This window comes from Lotus japonicus, chromosome 3, assembly GCF_012489685.1.
Source record: "Lotus japonicus ecotype B-129 chromosome 3, LjGifu_v1.2".
In the NCBI taxonomy this organism is placed as follows: domain Eukaryota; kingdom Viridiplantae; phylum Streptophyta; class Magnoliopsida; order Fabales; family Fabaceae; genus Lotus; species Lotus japonicus.
The window spans coordinates 96,898,690-96,917,379 of NC_080043.1; the positions used below are offsets into that span (position 1 = coordinate 96,898,690).

General features: G+C 34.7%; 1 protein-coding gene across 1 annotated transcript in view; it reads right to left on the reverse strand.

Moving 5' to 3' along the window:
• Positions 1 to 2,672: 2,672 nt before the first annotated feature.
• LOC130747941 (structural maintenance of chromosomes protein 6A-like) overlaps positions 2,673 to 18,690 on the reverse strand; it is a 30,603-nt gene continuing 14,585 nt past the window's right edge. Inside the window, exons 11-28 of the mRNA XM_057601000.1 lie at positions 18,001 to 18,075; positions 17,790 to 17,894; positions 16,388 to 16,557; positions 16,161 to 16,263; positions 15,170 to 15,282; positions 12,843 to 13,041; positions 11,257 to 11,388; positions 10,949 to 11,063; positions 10,750 to 10,835; positions 10,543 to 10,638; positions 7,944 to 8,080; positions 7,724 to 7,826; positions 6,715 to 6,794; positions 6,527 to 6,605; positions 6,037 to 6,094; positions 3,548 to 3,645; positions 3,231 to 3,325; positions 2,673 to 2,998 (exon numbers count right to left, since the gene is read on the reverse strand). Coding sequence (XP_057456983.1) covers positions 2,941 to 2,998; positions 3,231 to 3,325; positions 3,548 to 3,645; positions 6,037 to 6,094; positions 6,527 to 6,605; positions 6,715 to 6,794; positions 7,724 to 7,826; positions 7,944 to 8,080; positions 10,543 to 10,638; positions 10,750 to 10,835; positions 10,949 to 11,063; positions 11,257 to 11,388; positions 12,843 to 13,041; positions 15,170 to 15,282; positions 16,161 to 16,263; positions 16,388 to 16,557; positions 17,790 to 17,894; positions 18,001 to 18,075 — 1,902 coding nt within the window. The 3' untranslated portion in view covers positions 2,673 to 2,940. The remainder of the gene's footprint in view (positions 2,999 to 3,230; positions 3,326 to 3,547; positions 3,646 to 6,036; positions 6,095 to 6,526; positions 6,606 to 6,714; positions 6,795 to 7,723; positions 7,827 to 7,943; positions 8,081 to 10,542; positions 10,639 to 10,749; positions 10,836 to 10,948; positions 11,064 to 11,256; positions 11,389 to 12,842; positions 13,042 to 15,169; positions 15,283 to 16,160; positions 16,264 to 16,387; positions 16,558 to 17,789; positions 17,895 to 18,000; positions 18,076 to 18,690) is intronic.

Sequence of the window (18,690 nt, forward strand, 5' to 3'; positions counted from 1 at the left end):
CATCATATGTTTATCTTTTCCAATTTCCATAGTCATCGATTTTTTTTTTTAAAAAAAAATAGTCATCCAAATTTTAGGAAATTGTGAATGTTTAGGGTATCGAGTTCTTACAACAACAAAAAAAAGATTTTGAGATGTGTGAATATTTAGGATATCCCACAAAAATAAATCTTTTAATTTATAAAAAAAAATATTGGCTATATATATTACTATTAGCGTGTGCAAATATTTGTTGTATAAATGTATATTCTATTATTCTCATATATCTTTTCCTTATCACTTTATGATAAGCTGTTTATTAACGTGTGCAAATTTTTGTTGTATATCCACATATAACTTTTCCTTATTTAGTTTCTCATATTTTAGGTAGCATATATTTATCTTTTCCATAGTCATCCGAATTTTGGTAATTGTGGATGTTTAGGATATAAGATTCTTACAAAAAAAAAAAAAAAAAGACATTGAAGTTTGAACTGTAATTTTGATTGTTTAGGTCGGATATCCCAAAAAAGGTATTAATTTATAAAAAAAAAATTAATGATATTTTTCATGACTAAATATATTGGTTATTACTTATTAGCTTAATATGCAATATTACAATCACTTTATGATATCCCTAAATGATAGCTAAGTGGTAAAAGTTAGGAATCATATTGGTTGGGGGTGGAAAGGTCCAGTAATCAATCATTGACGGGTGCAATTTATCTTTCTGAAATAAAAAAAAATATCGTTTTATGATAAGCTGTTTATTAACGTGTGCAAATTTTGTTGTATATTCACATATAGCTTTTCCTTATTCATATTTTAGGCAACATCTTACGTTTATCTTTTCCTTAGTCATTCAAATTTTAGGTCATTGTGAATGTTTACAATATCCAGTTCTTAAAAAAAGATATTGAGATGTAAATGTAAATGTTTAGGATATCCCACAAAGATAATTCTATTAATTTATAAATATGTTAATGATATTTTACATGACTAAATATATTGGTTATTAGTTAAATATAAAATATTAAAATTACTTCATGATAAGTTGTTTATGTTAGTGTGTAAATATTTGTTGTATATTCTCATTTATCTTTTCCTTATTTAGTTCATATTTTCGGTAATATGTAAGTTTAACGTTTCCTTATTTCCTTATTTACTTAGTCATTTTTTTAGAAATTCCTTATTTACTTAGTCATATATTAGGCAATTGTGAATGTTATGGATATTGAGAATGTTTGATTTTTTTATATAGTTTTTTTAGTTTGGATGAGATTAATGAATATTCTCATTTATCTTTTCCTTATTTAGTTCATATTTTCGGTAATGTAAGTTTATCTTTTCCTTATTTCCTTATTTACTTAGTCATATATTAGGCAATTGTGAATGTTATGAATATTGAGAATGTTTGATTTTTTTATATAGTTTTTTAGTTTCGATGAGATTAATGAAAGAGGTTAGAAAAGATGTATGAAAATATATAACAAATATTTCCATATGCTAACAGGTTTTTTTTACATCAAAAAAGTCGAAAAATAGAAAAATTACATGGCCAACGCATCCCTAGCTAAGATGAGATCATTTACGGATTTGGATCCTCTCCTGCAGAAGTTCTCTCAATCCCTCTACAGCAGCCTTTTTAACCATTGGATTAATCAAACGAACAAGAAATATGCAATTAATAAAACAATAAAAATCACTATTACATTAAAATTTAACCCTCAGATTCATCTCACGGTTCAAACCAACAAAATTCAATATTTCTCTTCCTCTGTTGGGTCTGTTCCACCACCACCAGTAAAAGCTGTAGCGTCCCCTTCCCACCTCTCCCCTCTCCGTCGCACTCAAGCGGCGCCGATCTCAGATATGGAATTCATTCTTGGATGGTAAAATTCATTCTGGAAAATATGGAATTAGATCCTTATTTTGCATGCTAAACAGTATATAAATAGATAATTAATTTGATTTTGTCAAAAATGCGTCATTGAGCCATACATGATACTGGTTCTGGGTCTTGAAAAAAAAAAACAATGGAAGATTCAGCAACTTTACCCACGAAAGAGAAAGGTTGATTTTTGTCTTGCAGATCTTTTCGGTTTGAACCATGAGATGAATCCAAGGGTTGTAAATTAATTTAACAGTTATTTTTATTGTTTTATTAATTGCATATTTCTTGTCCGTTTGATTAATCCAATTGTTAAAAAGGCTGCTGTAGAGGGATTGAGAGAGCTTCTGCAGGAGAGGATCCAAATCCATCATTTACACTCACGTCCCAAATGCTCCCGTAGCTCTTAAAAAACCAAAGCTAGCTCATGGAAATGGAACCCAACACTAAACACATGCTAATATTGTTAACATCAAACACTTTTATGAAGTCAATACAGTAAATATTTTTCATAATGATAGGGTGGTAAAATCATTTCAATATATTATTATCAATAACTAAAATTTTCATGCGGAAAATTATAGTATTTTTTGTTGGATTTTCTATGTATGATAATGTTTCAAGGTTTGAATCTATCATCTGGAGAAGAAAAAAAAGAGCCTACCATATCTAAAGTAAACAATAGTGAAGCCGTATCCAAACTAAAATTAAAATTAAAATTCATGCTAAAATGTACTATCCTAAGAAAATTTTATGTGAAGTTAAATAAATATAACTTTGCTTTAACATGTGCAAATCACAATAATTAAAAGTGATTGTCTAAATGTCTAAATTCAAAGTTTAAGCTTTAAGAGTCACACTCTTTAGAACTCCTTTGACCAACCCGAGTTGAATTGTGAGAGTAATTTTATACACAAAAAGCTATACATATAACTCTGCTTCAATTTTAAAGCTCACAAAACACAACACGACAAAATATAATTTAAATATATAATTATTTGAGATTGAACATGATGAAACGCAGAAAGTTGCATATGTAGAATAAACAGAATATAGCAAATTATGAGCGATCAAGAACGTGGAGCTGCCATTTGCATCTTCTTTACCCTGTCCCCAGCCTTCACCGAGCTGCAAATAAAAACACAACCACAGTCAACATTTGAGAGTTCATCTACTTTGCTCAGGTTCCAAATAATTACCATGTCCTTATATCTTTCCTATGTTTTCTATGTTCTTATTTGTTCAAGTACTAGCATTATAGTAATTTGTGTTCAAGTACTAGCATGCTACAACCAGTGCAAACCCAACAGGAATTCCATTATTCACAACAAATAATCATGTCTACTCTTATAACCAATACCTAGTATCATGCGGGGTGATGCATATCCACTGTGATCCTTGTTCCACAGCAAAATCAACCAGAGTGTCCAAGCTGATTTTTCGGCTTACTGCATCCTGAGGATCAAATCCAAAATCTATGTTAGGGTTTGGAGTTTAGAGAAAAGTACAAACAGATTTCCAACCTTATACAACACAAAGTACAAACTAGACACAATTTAAAGCAACTAAAGATATCCAGAAGTGAGAACTGTGAAGTGAGTAGCGAAAAATAGAGCACTATAATTTAGAGTACGCAAAGGTAAATTATAATAATGGTAAGTTAACAAACATCCATACCATAAAGACATCAAACTCATCCATTGCTCTAAAAGGGGACTCGGTCATTTCATGAAGGGCTAATGCAAAGCACAATGTTGAAAAAGAACGCTCCCCACCTATTTATCAATAAATAAACAAATAAATAAATGCACATTTAAGATAAAATGAGAAATGGTACGATAAATAGCCAAAAGTTATAATGAAACAACTGTGTTAATTACCATTAGAGGTATCTAACGTATAGTTTATACACAAGCACAAAGCATTCAAGATTATGTAGTTACTTGTGATGTGTGTCAGAAATAAGCATCGGACTTAGTATCCAGCTGGCTAACTTCAATCACTCCCCATTCCTAAGCAATTCTGGACTGATATCGTTATTGACCTTATTTGGATTACCCAATGCAAAAGGAAAAGATACTCTCCTGGTGGTAGTGGATAGACAGACAAAATACGCCCATTTTTCACCCCTTGGTCACCTTTTTCAGCAGTAAATGTGGCTGCACTTTTTCTTAATGAGGTAGTAAGGTTGCATGGGTTTCCAGTATCAATTGTCTCAGAAAGGGACCAGATCTTTATGAGTAATTTATGGAGAGAATTGATTAAACAGGCTTGTATTATTTGAAGTTCAGTACTTCTTATCACCCTCAAACAGGTGGGCAACCTGAGATGGTAAAAACAGGTGCTTGGAGACTTCATATCTTCACTATTTTGTCGGTTCTAAACCTAAACATTGGCCAAACCATTTAGTTTGGGCTGAGTTCTGGTTTATAACACAAATTACAGCCTTGCTACTAAGATGCCCCCTATCAAGTCTCTTTATGGCATGGATCCCCCACTTATATTGAAAGACACTACAATTCCATCTAAAGTTGAAGTTAATAAGTTGACAAAGGAGAGAGATGGTTTGTTGACATAATTAAGACGTAACTTATTAAAAGCTCAAGAAGATGCGGGATTATGCTACCAAACACATGAGATTGATTGAGTTTTCAGTGGGTGACTTAGTATTTTTGAAGCTTCAACCTTAAAGACAACAGTCTCTAGCAAGAAGATCCAATGAGAAATTGAGCCCTCACTTTTATGGACCATTTCAAGTACTTGAAAAGATTGGACAGGTTGCTTATAAATTGCAGCTGCCTATGCACAGTAAACTACATCCTATTATTCATGTATATATGTTGAAAAAGGCTTTAGGGCTAAATCTGAGATGTTTGCCTTTTCTTCCTAATTTGACTGCTGAACAAATATTGCAGGTGGAGCCTGAAGATGTGAGTATAGAAAGCTGGAAGATGGCCCAGTGGAGGTTTTGATCAAATAGAAGGATTTACCAGATTGGGGGAGTACTTGGAAAACACTGATTTAACAGTCACCAAGTCGGATATTGCTTTCTAAGTCAGTTTATGTCCTCCCAGACAGACACATCGGAAAGCACTGATTCGCTTTGTTAAGTATTTGAAGGAAGTCCCAGAAAGAGGTATCTTATACAGGGATCATGGACATGTGTGAATGGAGGCGCTTTCAGATGCTGATTAGTCACGATCCTCTATGGATTAGAAAGTCCACAACTGGCTATTGTGAATTTTTGGGAGGTAATTTAATATCATGGAAAAACAAGAAGCAAAATGTGGAGGCGAGATCAAGTGAAGAAGCTGAATATCAAGCTATGGTTCAAATTACATGGGAACGTATGTGGGTAGGACAGATCTTGAATGAGATGGGAATTGAGAGCATATCTCTGATGAAACTTTGGTGTGATAACCAAGCCACCATACATATCTCACCAAATCCTGTTTTCCATGAATGGTATAAACGTATTGAGGTGGATTGTCATGTCATATGTGAGAAGCTTCAACAGAACCTTATATAAACTACTTATGTTAGGAGAGGTGATTAACTTGCAGATGTGTATTCAAAGGCTTTTAATGGATAGCAATGATTTTATTTGTAACACGCTGGACATGATTCATATATATACTCCAACTTGAGGAGTGTTAGGAGATTAAAGTTATGGTAGATGCTGTTAAGAGTTTAGGGTTATGTTAAGAGTTAACGTTAGATGTAGAGTCTATGGATCACACCTACACGTTGTAGTTCAATCTTAACCTATTACCTAGTATTATATATATGAGAGAGACTGCACCTAGCAAATCATCCCATTACAGTATTTCAGTCCCTCCCTCTCTCTCTCTCTCAATCTTTTCTCTATTTAAACAATTACCATATAATTATATTTACAATGACATGGCCACATGAATGGTTTTAGATTTATTTCATCGTAATTTTGTGTTGCATTGCACTCGTCCTGTGAATTGCAAATTTTAGATTTTGTATCCCAGTTTCATATTGAATGTGTCACAACTCACAAGCCGGGTCCATGACTACTTGTTTTTCCTTGTGCAAACCTCAATTTCAACACATACATATGAACAGATGATATAAATGATTGTTTTCCAATATCAACACATTAATAAGGCAGCATATCAATCATTATCCTACAAACAAACCTGAAAGCCCCCTAGTGTCTTGAACAGCTTTGTTTGATGCATCTTGGGGCATTTGTACCTATAAACAAGAGAGACAAATTTAACAAAAGGAAAGAGTTTAGGTAACATGCTAGGATGTAGAGAGAAGGGAAAATTAGTTAGGGGCTCTTATAGTAGTTGGGGCTTAACATAAATAAGGGATGGAGAGATTAGAGGGGAGCATTCTGTACATTTTATAATTTGAAAGTGAAAGGAGAAATCCATAGTGGAGGGGAAACCCTTGGGGAGAATTTATTCTCCATTTTCTTGTTCAACAATTTTAACCAATTCAAATAATTTCCCCTTCTCTCTACATCCTAACATAACATGCCCAAACAGACAAGAACATATTTCACCGATTTGTAAACTGTTCACCATAAAATATACGTGATTAAAAAATTATTCGCATCTAAACAAACGCAGAAGAACAGACATTGCAAAAGGTAATGTAGAAAAAGAAGACCAACTTTACCTCAATCGACAAGGTTTCCTTCTCATAATTAACTCTGATAAGCCCACTGATCCCCTTCCTTCTTAAATGGGTATTAAATCTGAATAATATGATGATTTCAAGAAGTCCAGGTTAAAAGAAAAGGAAAAAAATCTGTGACAGTGGAAAACTGCAGCAACAGAAATAATATATGGAGAAAGAATTCATACTTCCAAGAAAGTTGGCGCTTCACACATGATGCATTTGTCTGAAACTTGTTCCTTCGCACCTTCAGTGCTCTCTCGCAAGCCTACCATGAGTATAAAAGCCATTAAAAATTAAAATCACCACAAAAAATGTCTACAATAAGTTTAGAATAATAAATCAGCAAAAAAAATTAATCACAACTACCTGTCGATACAAAAATACGTAGAATCTCATTGCCCAAAAAGAGAGCCATAAATTGTAAAACTTACTGTTGCGAAGTTCCGCATTGACGAGAGATATGACCAAAATAGTCTTATATATGGGAAGACAATCCTCACCTCTAAGCAGCTTTAGAGGTAGAGTTAGGTCTAACCTAAATTCTAATATAGTATTAGAGTCTATCCTAGTTCCATTTATTGGACACCACCCCACAGATATTGGAATTTCTGTAGATTCATTCAATCTGCAGAGTCTATCGTATATGGATTGTCTGTGGGTGGCCCATATATGGATTGTCACGATAGACTGCAAATTCCACGATCTAGGATAGACTCTGCAGATCCGTTTATTGGAAACCACCCAATCCTAGATCCGCTCATTTCTGCAAATTCCACGATCTAGATTTGCAGTCCTGGTCGTGAGAGGGTGTTGAGAAGCCTCACATTGAATAGAGATATGACAAAAATAGTCCACATATATGGAAAGACAATCCTTACCTCTACAATAGCTTTTGTGATAGAGTTGGGTCCAAACAAAATTCTAATAGTTTCTAGTTACATAGGAAGTCCAACGAAGCAAGGGAATAATAGTGTAAGAATATTATAAGATACTTCTTAAATTATAATCAATATATTTTTTTATATTCTAACGAAGAGAATATAATAGTGTTAGAACAATGCAAGCATCAACCATACGACAATTTCTGTTGAACCAACCATTCTGAAAACTAAAGCTTACATGTGATTTTACATATAATAATATCCATAAGAAATGCATTAATGGTAAGAATAAATATAATAAAAGAACACATACGTCCAATTTCTGTCGAAGGGCTTTGTAAACTTGCTGCCTTTTAGTAATCTTACGTTCTTTTTTCGCATACAGCATCCTAAGGTCATCAATTGATTCAGAGTACCTGAAGTGGGAAACCGGAAGAGAGAAACTCAGTACACACAAAGAGAGAGAAAGAGAGAGAGATGCATCAGTTTGGATGTAGCGCTGTGATAATGTGAATCAATATATACTGCCATACCTTGGGCTCTCACGCCTAAGTGTCTGTTTTACTTCTTCTAGTTGAGCACTGATTTTCTCTGGGGTATCCCCGTCACAACCTCCTAACGAATTCAGTTCATTCACACAGCATATTATCGAAGCCTTTTCAACAAATTCCTGCAGTTTCAACCAAGGATAGTGTCAGTAACATATAGATACTACTATATCTTTATGATTTATAATGCTTATAGAGTTATCTCGAAATGCATAAATTTTATCCAAAAAAATCCTGAAGTGCATAGAGACTTGGTGAAGCTCACAGCAGATTTTGCCACACTATTACGATTTACCGACTTAGGAGTATAACTTATGTACTAGGTTTATTAGAGAATACCAAGTGGAGACTCAATTAAGTCCCACATTGGCTAGATTAGCTAGTGTACAAGTTTATATATAATAAAGAACACACACCCATTGCCTTAAGCATAAGGTTTTGGGGTGGTGTGTGAATGTAACTTAATTCTAACAAGGTTCTAGCTTATGCTTTAGGTAGTTGCTGTTGTACTGGATAATGGATATACAGTTGAATCTGTTGGACTGTTCGCTATACTTATAAACCACTTTTAGGAGTCAGTTACAGGTCATGTGATTCAGCTCGTGTATAAATCAAGCTACCACTATATCACCATCCATTCAATATAGTTGTTACGAGATATTCTGCTTATTTAGTAAATATCTAACACTAATGATATTCAGCGTTTGTATGATTCCATGCATAATCAGGCAACTCTTCAAATGACTGATCAAAGGTGGAGCTCGTGTATAAATCAAGCTACCACTATATCACCATCCATTCAATATAATTGTTACGAGATATTCTGCTTATTTAGTAAATATCTAACACTAATGATATTCAGCGTTTGTATGATTCCGTGCATAATCAGGCAACTCTTCAAATGACTGATCAAAAGTGGAGGGCGTGGAAGAGGAGGTAGAGGAAATCTCTGCAATTCTTACTGCGGCAAACTTGACTATTTTCTTGGTATTCAAGCGTCTCATATTACTAATGGTTCAATGCTTCTCTCTCAAACTAAGTACATACAGGACCTCTTGTCTAAAGTTCATATGGAAGAGGCCAAAGACATCTCTTCTCCTATGATTTCCAGTAGGAAGCTTACCAAGCAGGAGTCAAATTATTTTCATGATCCTACCTTATACAGATCCATTGTTGGTGCAATACAATATGTCACAATCATCACCAGACCTGAAATATGTTTTTCAGTGAATGAGGTTTGACAATTCATGGGGCAACCACTTGAAGAACACTGGAATATTGTGAAGCGTATTCTTCGATACTTAAAGGGCACCCTCACTCATGGTCTTCTTCTCCAGCCCACAAGCTCGAAATATCCATTGCCTTGGTTGCTTTTTGTGATGCAGATTGGAAAGTGATCCTGATGGCAGAAAATCAACTTCTAGCCCTTGTATGTTTCTGGGCAAGAATCTTGCTTCGTGGTGGTCGAAGAAGTAATCCCTTGTTGCAAGGTCTAGTACCAAGGCTGAATATAGAAGTCTTGCAGCCATAACTTAGTAATTTACTGTGATAACTTGAGCAAGGTTGCTATGGCTCACAATCCTGTTTTGTAGGCCAGAACAAAACACATCGAGCTCGATATTTTCTTTGTGCGTGAAAAGGTTCTGCCCAAGCAAAACAGTAGAGAGAGAGCTTAAAAGTTTCTGGTAAATGGAGTAGAGTATACTTAGTTAAGGTTTTAGAAAGGGAACAATGCACGTGTGTGCATTCCATTATGTGCAGCTGTCATGCACATGTGTTCCGTTGACAAGTAAGTTAGACAGTCCAGATTATTAGCTTCTATAACACACTGCATTAGAGATAATTCACAGAATCACTACTACAATCATTTTCAGATTCATTAAAAGTTCTCTCTCTCTCACTCCTTGCATATTCTAAACACACAAGCATATTGAGTTGCATATAATATAACTAACTCTGCTTGAGTTAGTTAAAGGTAGTTACAGTATCATAACAAACTAGCAGACTAGAAGAAACAATACAACAGAAACTACTAGAACCTTATGAGAACCAGGTCTATAGCCTATACCCTCCGTCAAACAAACAATTATCCCAAAAACTTAAGCTGTTGAGTAAGTGTCACATGAATGATTTATATTATCTTTTCTAACACGCCCCCTCACGCAAGAGCCCACTTGGGCATGAAGCGTGCCCACCTACCATGTGCTGATATTCCACTTTTTATTAGAACAATGGGGGGGAGGGGGGGCAAGGATCGAATTCTAGACCACTTGGTCACATGGACTCTAATACCATGTCAAACAACCAATTATCCCAAAAGCTTAAGTTGTTGGGTAGGGGCCACATGAATGGTTTTATATTATATTTCTAACACTCTCCAAGCAATAAGAGACAGTAAATTAAGACGCTAGTTATCCTGCCCTACCAATTTATTCTTTGAAATGTTAAATTTTTTTAGAAACGGCTAGATAAAAAAGCTTGTTGTCCAGTTCATGGACCATAAACTCGCTTCAGCCTACAACAGAAAAAGTGATAATGATGATTCAGTCTGAAGATATAGTTGACCAATCATATTAAAGTGCACCTCGCGCCTCTTTGTAAGCACCAGATTGTGTTCCTCTGCCTCCTGAATATCACGTAGGACCTTGTTTTTCATGACACCATCATAATGATGCTTCTCCTGTAAATTATATAAAATGACAAAAATCAAGGGGATTTAAAAAAATTAAAGGAACAGACAATTTATGAAATGTTTGAGAACTTATAAAGCATAATAGCAAGGAAAAGAAACCTCTTGCGCCGCATCCATGTCTCTTTCAATCTCCACAAGTTCAGTCTCAGCTTTCTCAAGGGCAGCAATTTCCCCATTCGTTGATTCTACAATTTCGGCACCCATTCGATTATGCACCAGATACAATTTCAACAAATAAATTAACCTAGCTGCATACGGAGATACTCACACAAAAGAAATAAACAGTAATATATCATACCACACAGTTTGTCAAATTGTGTTTTGAGATCATCTGCTTTTCCTGCTGCTTCATGCTTCTTCTGCTGAAGATTTTTCAACAAGACTTGTTCTTCGTCTTTTTTTTTCTGGATTTCCTAGTGTTCATTTAGAATAAAATTGGATCAAACTTACAAACAAAAATATCATGATATGCATTAGGGACTGGAGTACCTTGTTTCACAAGGTTTTAGGCAAAAATAAAAGAACATGTTTCACACAAATCTAAAAAACAAAACTGATAAGAACTAGTAGACTGTCTTGTTGAAGAATGGATGATAGAGAACAGACTGAAATTGCTTCACCGATCTCATCAACTGAGGACGAAGATGTTAAGCCCCTTTCAGCAGCATGCTCATGCTCTGCCATCTCCAACGCTAGTTTCTTAGAGGTAAAATCGTGTCCAGCATGTGCACAACGCTTCTGAAAGAAAACACGAAAAAACAAAAAAGTTACAGGTGACGCCCACATCAGTAAATATGGGATCTATACAAAAACAATAAATAAAAGTTTATAACTCTTTTCTTCAACCAAAAAACACACTTTTAGCAATTGAATGATTGACTCCCGAGGATTGACGCTTTCCTTTATTCATTCTAATCTCTTTATAATTCTGCTTTGCTCAGTAAAACCAACCAAAACATCCCAATTTACATTGCTTTCATTGGTACTATGTTTATCTTCATTGCTCTGTTTTTTAGTGCCTTTACTTGTTACCCTTAAATTGACTAATCTGTCACTGAGTCCTTGTGAGAATGGTTCATGTGTCTTAGCACCTTGTACTGCACTATGTTGTCAATCCTAGTTCCCAGCTCGTAGTGGCCATCCTCAAAACTGGGATAGTGGGATCCCAGAAAACGGATTTTTTGTCTATCTTTTATACAATTTATACCATATATAAACATACTAAATCAATGATAAATGCACGATAGAACAGAGGAGAAGAGGGTGGAAGTGGGTAGAACAGACATGTCGCTCGCCGGAGAGAGGTTAGAGGTCATATCGCGGTGGTCACCAGCCGGTTCTGGGTAGGTGCGAAGATAGAACAGAGGAGAAGAGGATCGAAGTGGAAAGAAGAGGGAAAGGTCGAACAAAATCAAAGTGCTAGGGGTTTCTCTGTTCTCCATCTCATATCTCTTTGTTCTCCATCTCATTTTTCTCTATTCTCAATTTCTGTTCTTATTTTTCTTTGTTCTTTTGATCTCCATCTATGCTCTTCCATGCTCTGTTCTTTGTTTTTGGTTCAAGTCATATTTGCTCAGGTTTCTTTCATGCTCTGTTCTTATTTCAGCACTGTTATCCATCTCTGTTTTGTTTTCTTTAGAATGGCAACTCCTAGTCAACAAGCCTAGAACCCAGCACCAGCTGCTGCATTGTTCAAGCCCACTGGTGATAATATTGATTAGGAAGCATTCATTTGATGTTTTAACTGCTGTCTTTTTGTATGCCAGCAGCTAGTATGGGCTTTCGTTTGATGTTTCATGGTTTTAGAAGTTAGAACAGTAATGTCTATTTGTATGCTAGTAGGCTTTGTTTAAAACACTCGTGACTTTTTATTTTTAATTATGAGTGCAGTGAAATTTCAGTCCTATTTATCATTTTGGAGAATTCAAATATAGATATAAATATATATATAAAAAATAAAAAATATATATATATAAAAAAATCAACGTAGTGGCCATCCCGCTATACACTATAGCAGTTTTTGGGTCGGCCGCTACGCTATCTGCTAACAAGCCTGTTTCATCCTTATAGTTGTAAATAATGGATTACTCAACTTGCATTAGCTAGACAATGATGGCACAGAATATAAAGCATGCTGCAAAGAAAATTAAAAACCTAAACACATTATTTCTAGAATCTGACCAAGGTTTTACCTTTATAGAATTCATACGACTATGAAGCTCCTCAAGCTTCTCCTCTGCCACTCTTTTATTCCTTCTGCAGTCATTAGCTTCCTTTTCTTCATCTGCTGCTTCATTACGAAGTTTCGCAATCTCATCTTCAAAAGAAATACTTAAACGGCCTCTTTTCCTGCCTCCAGGAAGAACAGTTTGTACTGGGCCTCGAGAAAACCTATAAAGAATAAAGATTTGAAAACGTTGTTACTAACTCATGCATTGCAGATAGGTAGTTATAATAAGTATTATCATGTTCTAATGATAAGATAAGATTTATGATAAGTATTATCATGTTCTAGATAGGATAACTTAGTTAAACTGTAGATGATGTTCTGATTTTATTCCCTAGATAGACTAGAAACTTATTACTGAGATAGACTAGGAAACCTTGTCTATCTAAAGTACTTCGGAGTCATGCAATACACATCAAACTAATTAAATTATTAAAACACTAAGTTTTAAGTAGTACATACACTAGAAATCTCCCACACTTTGAGGCACTAAGCCATACTAGTCCATACTCCATAGGGGTGTACATGACCCTGCCCGGTCCACTCACCCGGCCCGGCCTGTGTTCTTTTCTGTCGGCTTTAACCCAGTCCTTTTAAAAAATGAGACAGAAAAAGATAATCCAAATTGAACCTGATTTTAACGGGTTCAGTTTGCCCTCGGGTCACCCGGTCTGAATATGTAATTACTTAAAAATACATATGAACTCTTCCTCTATTTAATGGTAGTTTCCTTATGTAGATTTACTGATTTAAGATCTCTTCTTACACAAATTACAAAGGATTGCAGATGCAGGCACTGTGTTACTGTCCTGGTAACTTCTCATTCTCTATTAATACAAGGTATACCAGGCACACCATTGTGTGCAAGTTAGCATATAAAATCAAACATGTATATATCCTCTCAGCCACTTGAGAACTGGTTCTTATTTTGCTGTGAAAACTGAAAACTATTGAAAGATGGCCTTTACAACCGAGGCCAATGTATAACAGTACAATATAAATAGCTATCTAATTGCCAAAAGTTTGGATTCAATGTTCCAATAGGAAAAAACTATATCATCGTTCTCCACCATCATGAATTATGAGCCCAATATCATGGTAGTTAGATGCTTCATTATCCATCGGGCCAAACCTGGACCCGTCTTATATTGGTTCGGTCCTAATTAGACCCGATAATTGTCAGGTTAGTTTAGGTTTATGGACAGGTTAGGGTCTATAAATTGACCCGGTCAATATTTAGGGCTGGGTGAGGGACAACCCGTCACCTGTCCATACTTGAGCAAAGGATGCATGCTTATGTGCTCAGCATTGAAGTAAATGACACATGCTCACAAAGAAACACCAAGAAGTTTAAGTTATAGGTAGAGATCTAGAAATGATTCTGTATCTTTCTATGTCTGTTCTTGGAACGTCGACAATGCAGACTACTTTCTGAGTTTGTGCAGAAAATTTTAATTATGAAGAACAGATGAGACAAGGTCTGAACCCCTAAACATTTGATCAACAAAGCTCAAATACAATATGAAGGAACTCTACTGCTCATACATATTGCAAGAAAGACGGTAGAAGCAATATAACTAAGACAGAAGAATAAAAGGGGGTACAAGAAATATTAGCAACACATATCCTAATTTCTAAAACACTATTATCCGGGAAATTCAGGCAAGATCCACTAAATCAGATGGGTCACGTGCCTATATTTCAAATTTTCAAATTGAAATGGAATATTAATACCAGAGTTGCCTTATACATCCAAACTAGCACAACAAAGACATGATCCCAAGCAGATTCTTGCATTGTAAATCCAAACAAAATCCAAAATTTACTTGATCCGGTATCAATAGTGAGCAACAACCAAATATTTTAGGGGTATCAGTACCATCACACGAATTGCAAATGCATGAAAAATGATTGACTAATGAATTTTGCTTAATATTTAAGAGTGTATGAAATAATATATTGCTAGCATTCCTTAACAGGGTAAAAGGATTCAAAGGAATCTCCAGGCTCATAGAGGAGGCACTCGAGAGGGCCATTGCAGGAACTTTATTGCCAAGGAATCAACACAATAAACAATAGAAAACTAGGAGACGTCAAAAGCCCAAGCACTTTCCTACTTAGTTAAATAGCTATGTTGTCATCTTTAAATCTAATCCAAAAGTTTAGCTCAGCTGTGGATTTCACTCAAAGGTATAGCACAAACATACATCCCCAAATAATAACAAAATATCTATTTATGCAAGATGTGCATATAGGCCCCATGGATGGCAATGTCAATTAGCGATGACTCACATTCTAGATCCACTTGCTGTATAGACCTCTTTCAGATTCTGAATCCTTTGTTCAAAGGCAACTTCTTTCCCTGTTTCATAATCGTTAACCAGCACTTGTCTCTCAACACTTCCCTAAAAAAAACAAAAACAAAAAATGCTTAAAAAGATAGAAACTTGGACATTCTCTTTTCTTTAAGCCACATTTTTGCTTCATTTACAACAAGGAGATAAGAGCAAACACCAGATTAAAATACAAAAGCACAAAGCTAACTGAGGACACACACACTTTGACATAAGAAATTCATTAGGATGAAGAGATAATGATTACAAAGAGTTACTTAGAAGGATAAGAGATCCTGTTTACAACATAAAATAAGAAGAGGAAAAACAAATAGAACCCCCATAAAAAACCAAAGAAGACCCCATCTAATAACACCATGGGCTTCACATCAAGTAGAAGCCAAGAGCTAATGTTATCCCAAAGCAGCTGCTCATCCAAAAGAAATCTGCCTAAAGGTGTAAGAATAACATTCCAACCACATATACCATAGAGAGGCATAGAAATGACACAATGACCTAGCAGCTTTTTCTTCTCCCAAATCTAGTAAAGCTTGTCACCAAGTATTGGACATAGGACAAACTCAACACTCCCCAAGAATGTCAAACAAAGAATTCCATCAAGAAACAGCTAGAAACAATGAGAACAAATGGTGGTAATTGAGGATTTAATTAACATCTTACCATAATTCATATGGGCAGAATGAAGAGCAAGTAAAAAAAAACATAGTAATTTCAGGTTAGCATGAAAAAAGATAATTGACAAAGGAGATATACAAAAAGGGGGATAAGATATTCTCCCAGTACCAAAATAGCATTTGGGAACAATGGAAAAAGAAGAAAACTAAAGAAGAAAGCATAAGAGAAGATCTCCTATATTCTTTTGATAAAGCAATAGAAAACCCTAGAAATAGGGTGTTAACCATAATATAACCAAAGATTTTGTCAATTACCAGATCAACTAAGACATTATTCACTGTGTGATTCTCGCATTGTAAGACAGAAAGAGCCGTTGGATATTTTGTATTAGGGAGCATATGCTGTGGTATTGTAAGCCTACACCAGAAAGTACAAAAAAATTATTACAACTGGTCAATTAGACACAAGACTGATAAGAGGAACCAAACATAACACAAAAAGTCATGGTGGCAAGGAGACAAACATGGAGCTATCAATGTACCTTGGGGTTGAAAAATCATAAATGATAATTCTCAGGTCACCATATCTTGCTTGCATTGCATATTTTTTCAGAAGACGAAAATCATCATAATCAGTCACAATAAAAGAATTGAACAATCTCCCGATGGCATATTCAATAGCAACCGCCCATTGCTTACCATGAAGTAACTTCTGTTAAACCATAAAAAGCAATCCCAAATTATAATAACTGAAAGAAATAGGGTTTCAAAAAACGAAGAGGGATGAGAAAGAGGTGAAATGATGTAGATTCTATTTCTGATAATTACAAATTTACAGACTCCAAAGTCCAAAGTATCATACATAATTCCTATTAATTGCTAAGCAATGAAAAAAATAAACAATATGTCCTATAACATCACAGCAAAGGAAGCAAACTCTGAAATATCCTAGCCTAGAATGTGTCTATATACATTATTTAGAACTGTTGTTATCAGTATCTCACAATACGTATTTCCAATATGATACAAATTCTTGACGCAGCGATACGAATCTGAGTGAATCTAAATTTAAGTTTAAATCGCCGGATCGAAGCTGAATCACATGATTCACTGATGAATCTACAATTCAAAATCTCACACAGATTGCAAGTTGGTTGGATCAAATTGCGTGACACGATCAGTTTCTGGTGTTTTTTATAAACTTTTTACCAAAATGGCCAGAAATGTCCGACTAATATCCTTCCAAAAGACCCATATCGCATTTTCAGAGAAATTAAACCCTACTTAGATCCCCGCTATGATTGATTCATGTGACATTAGTATAACTAATTAATTGATTGTATATAAGATATTTATAGAGGCAACTAAATTATAAAAAATAAGCTTAAAAATCTTTAAAATATGCGAAGTCTAGTGGAGCTCACCATCTAATAAAAAGTAAGCATCATTATGGAGTTCTAAATACATGAATTGCATGTAGTCCAAATTTATTTGCTGTCTCCAATTTTTGTACAAAAATTAACATATATCAAAAGAGGTAACCTCCGCTGATATTGTGAGCTTAGTTTCTCTAAATATAACAAAGCTTATTACGAACTATTGAAAAATTACATCAAAATATTTACTAAAATACATTTAATAAAAACCTAAATGATAATCATAATTATACTTATTCATAATCTTATTCTTTTAATAATATTATAAGATATAAACATTATAGTATATTCCCTGACCAAATAATTTTTAGATTAGTTCTAATTATTAACCTGCAGATTGCACTGGTCTGCATCTAGTATTCATTAATTTCTGCCTCTAAGGAAAAGAAAACCGCTATTAATAGACAGATATTCCATATGATTGGACTCCTCACCCATCAGAATGATTGTACAAATACACTGAGAAAGCAAATCTGTTAGATATGACAAGGCATTGTAAAAATACTACCAAATGGGCACCAATTGGACCAATCGGAGGCATCTTAAACTTTCGATGATTATCCTCAATTATATGTAATAGATGCATCACTCTGTCTCCTCCAAAAACCGTAATCTGCATCCAAATTAAGATAGTAAAAGTCATGAGAGACTGTCATCGGAAATAATGAAGCAATAAATATTCATAATCTGTCATGGAAAAACTGCGAGACTTGTCCTACCGTGTTGCTCTGTTGACGTTGAAGAACACCAATATTATCCAATTTAGCACGTTCCTTCTTTCCATGATCTTGGATCTAGTAAAGCACATAAATTATACTAATGCACTGGTATGTTGTAACAAACAAATTTCAAAAGGATAGTAAAACATAGATTCATGCATCAAGCTATAAATGTAAATGGAAACAGCTACTATCGAGACACAATGAAACTAGACTCCAATTCATCATGTAAGACCAAATGAATAAGGATACAAGAAATCAATTTCATTTCAATGATATTATTCAATAGAAAAGAACGCTCCCACAATAAAACACTAGCTCCTCAAGAGAAAATATCTCTGACTAACAACCGGTGCAAAATACCTGAATGTTCTCCATTAGAGTAGAGTACACATTACTCTGATTAAGAAGTTAGTTACTGTTAGTAGTATAGTTAATATTTGAGTTAGTTACATTCTGTTAGAATGAGCTGTCAATACAGCTGTCATGTGAGCTGTCATTACAGCTGTCACATAACTGATTCTGTTAGAGTTGGTAGCTTGCTTAGCAAGCCTTGTATTCTCTATAAATACTGAGATCACTCATTGTAATCTTTACCTTTTCAATCAATGAAATTCAGTTGAAGATTTTCAACATGGTATCAAGAGCTGAGTACGATCCTTGAAGATCTCTCTCTCTAGATTTTCGTTT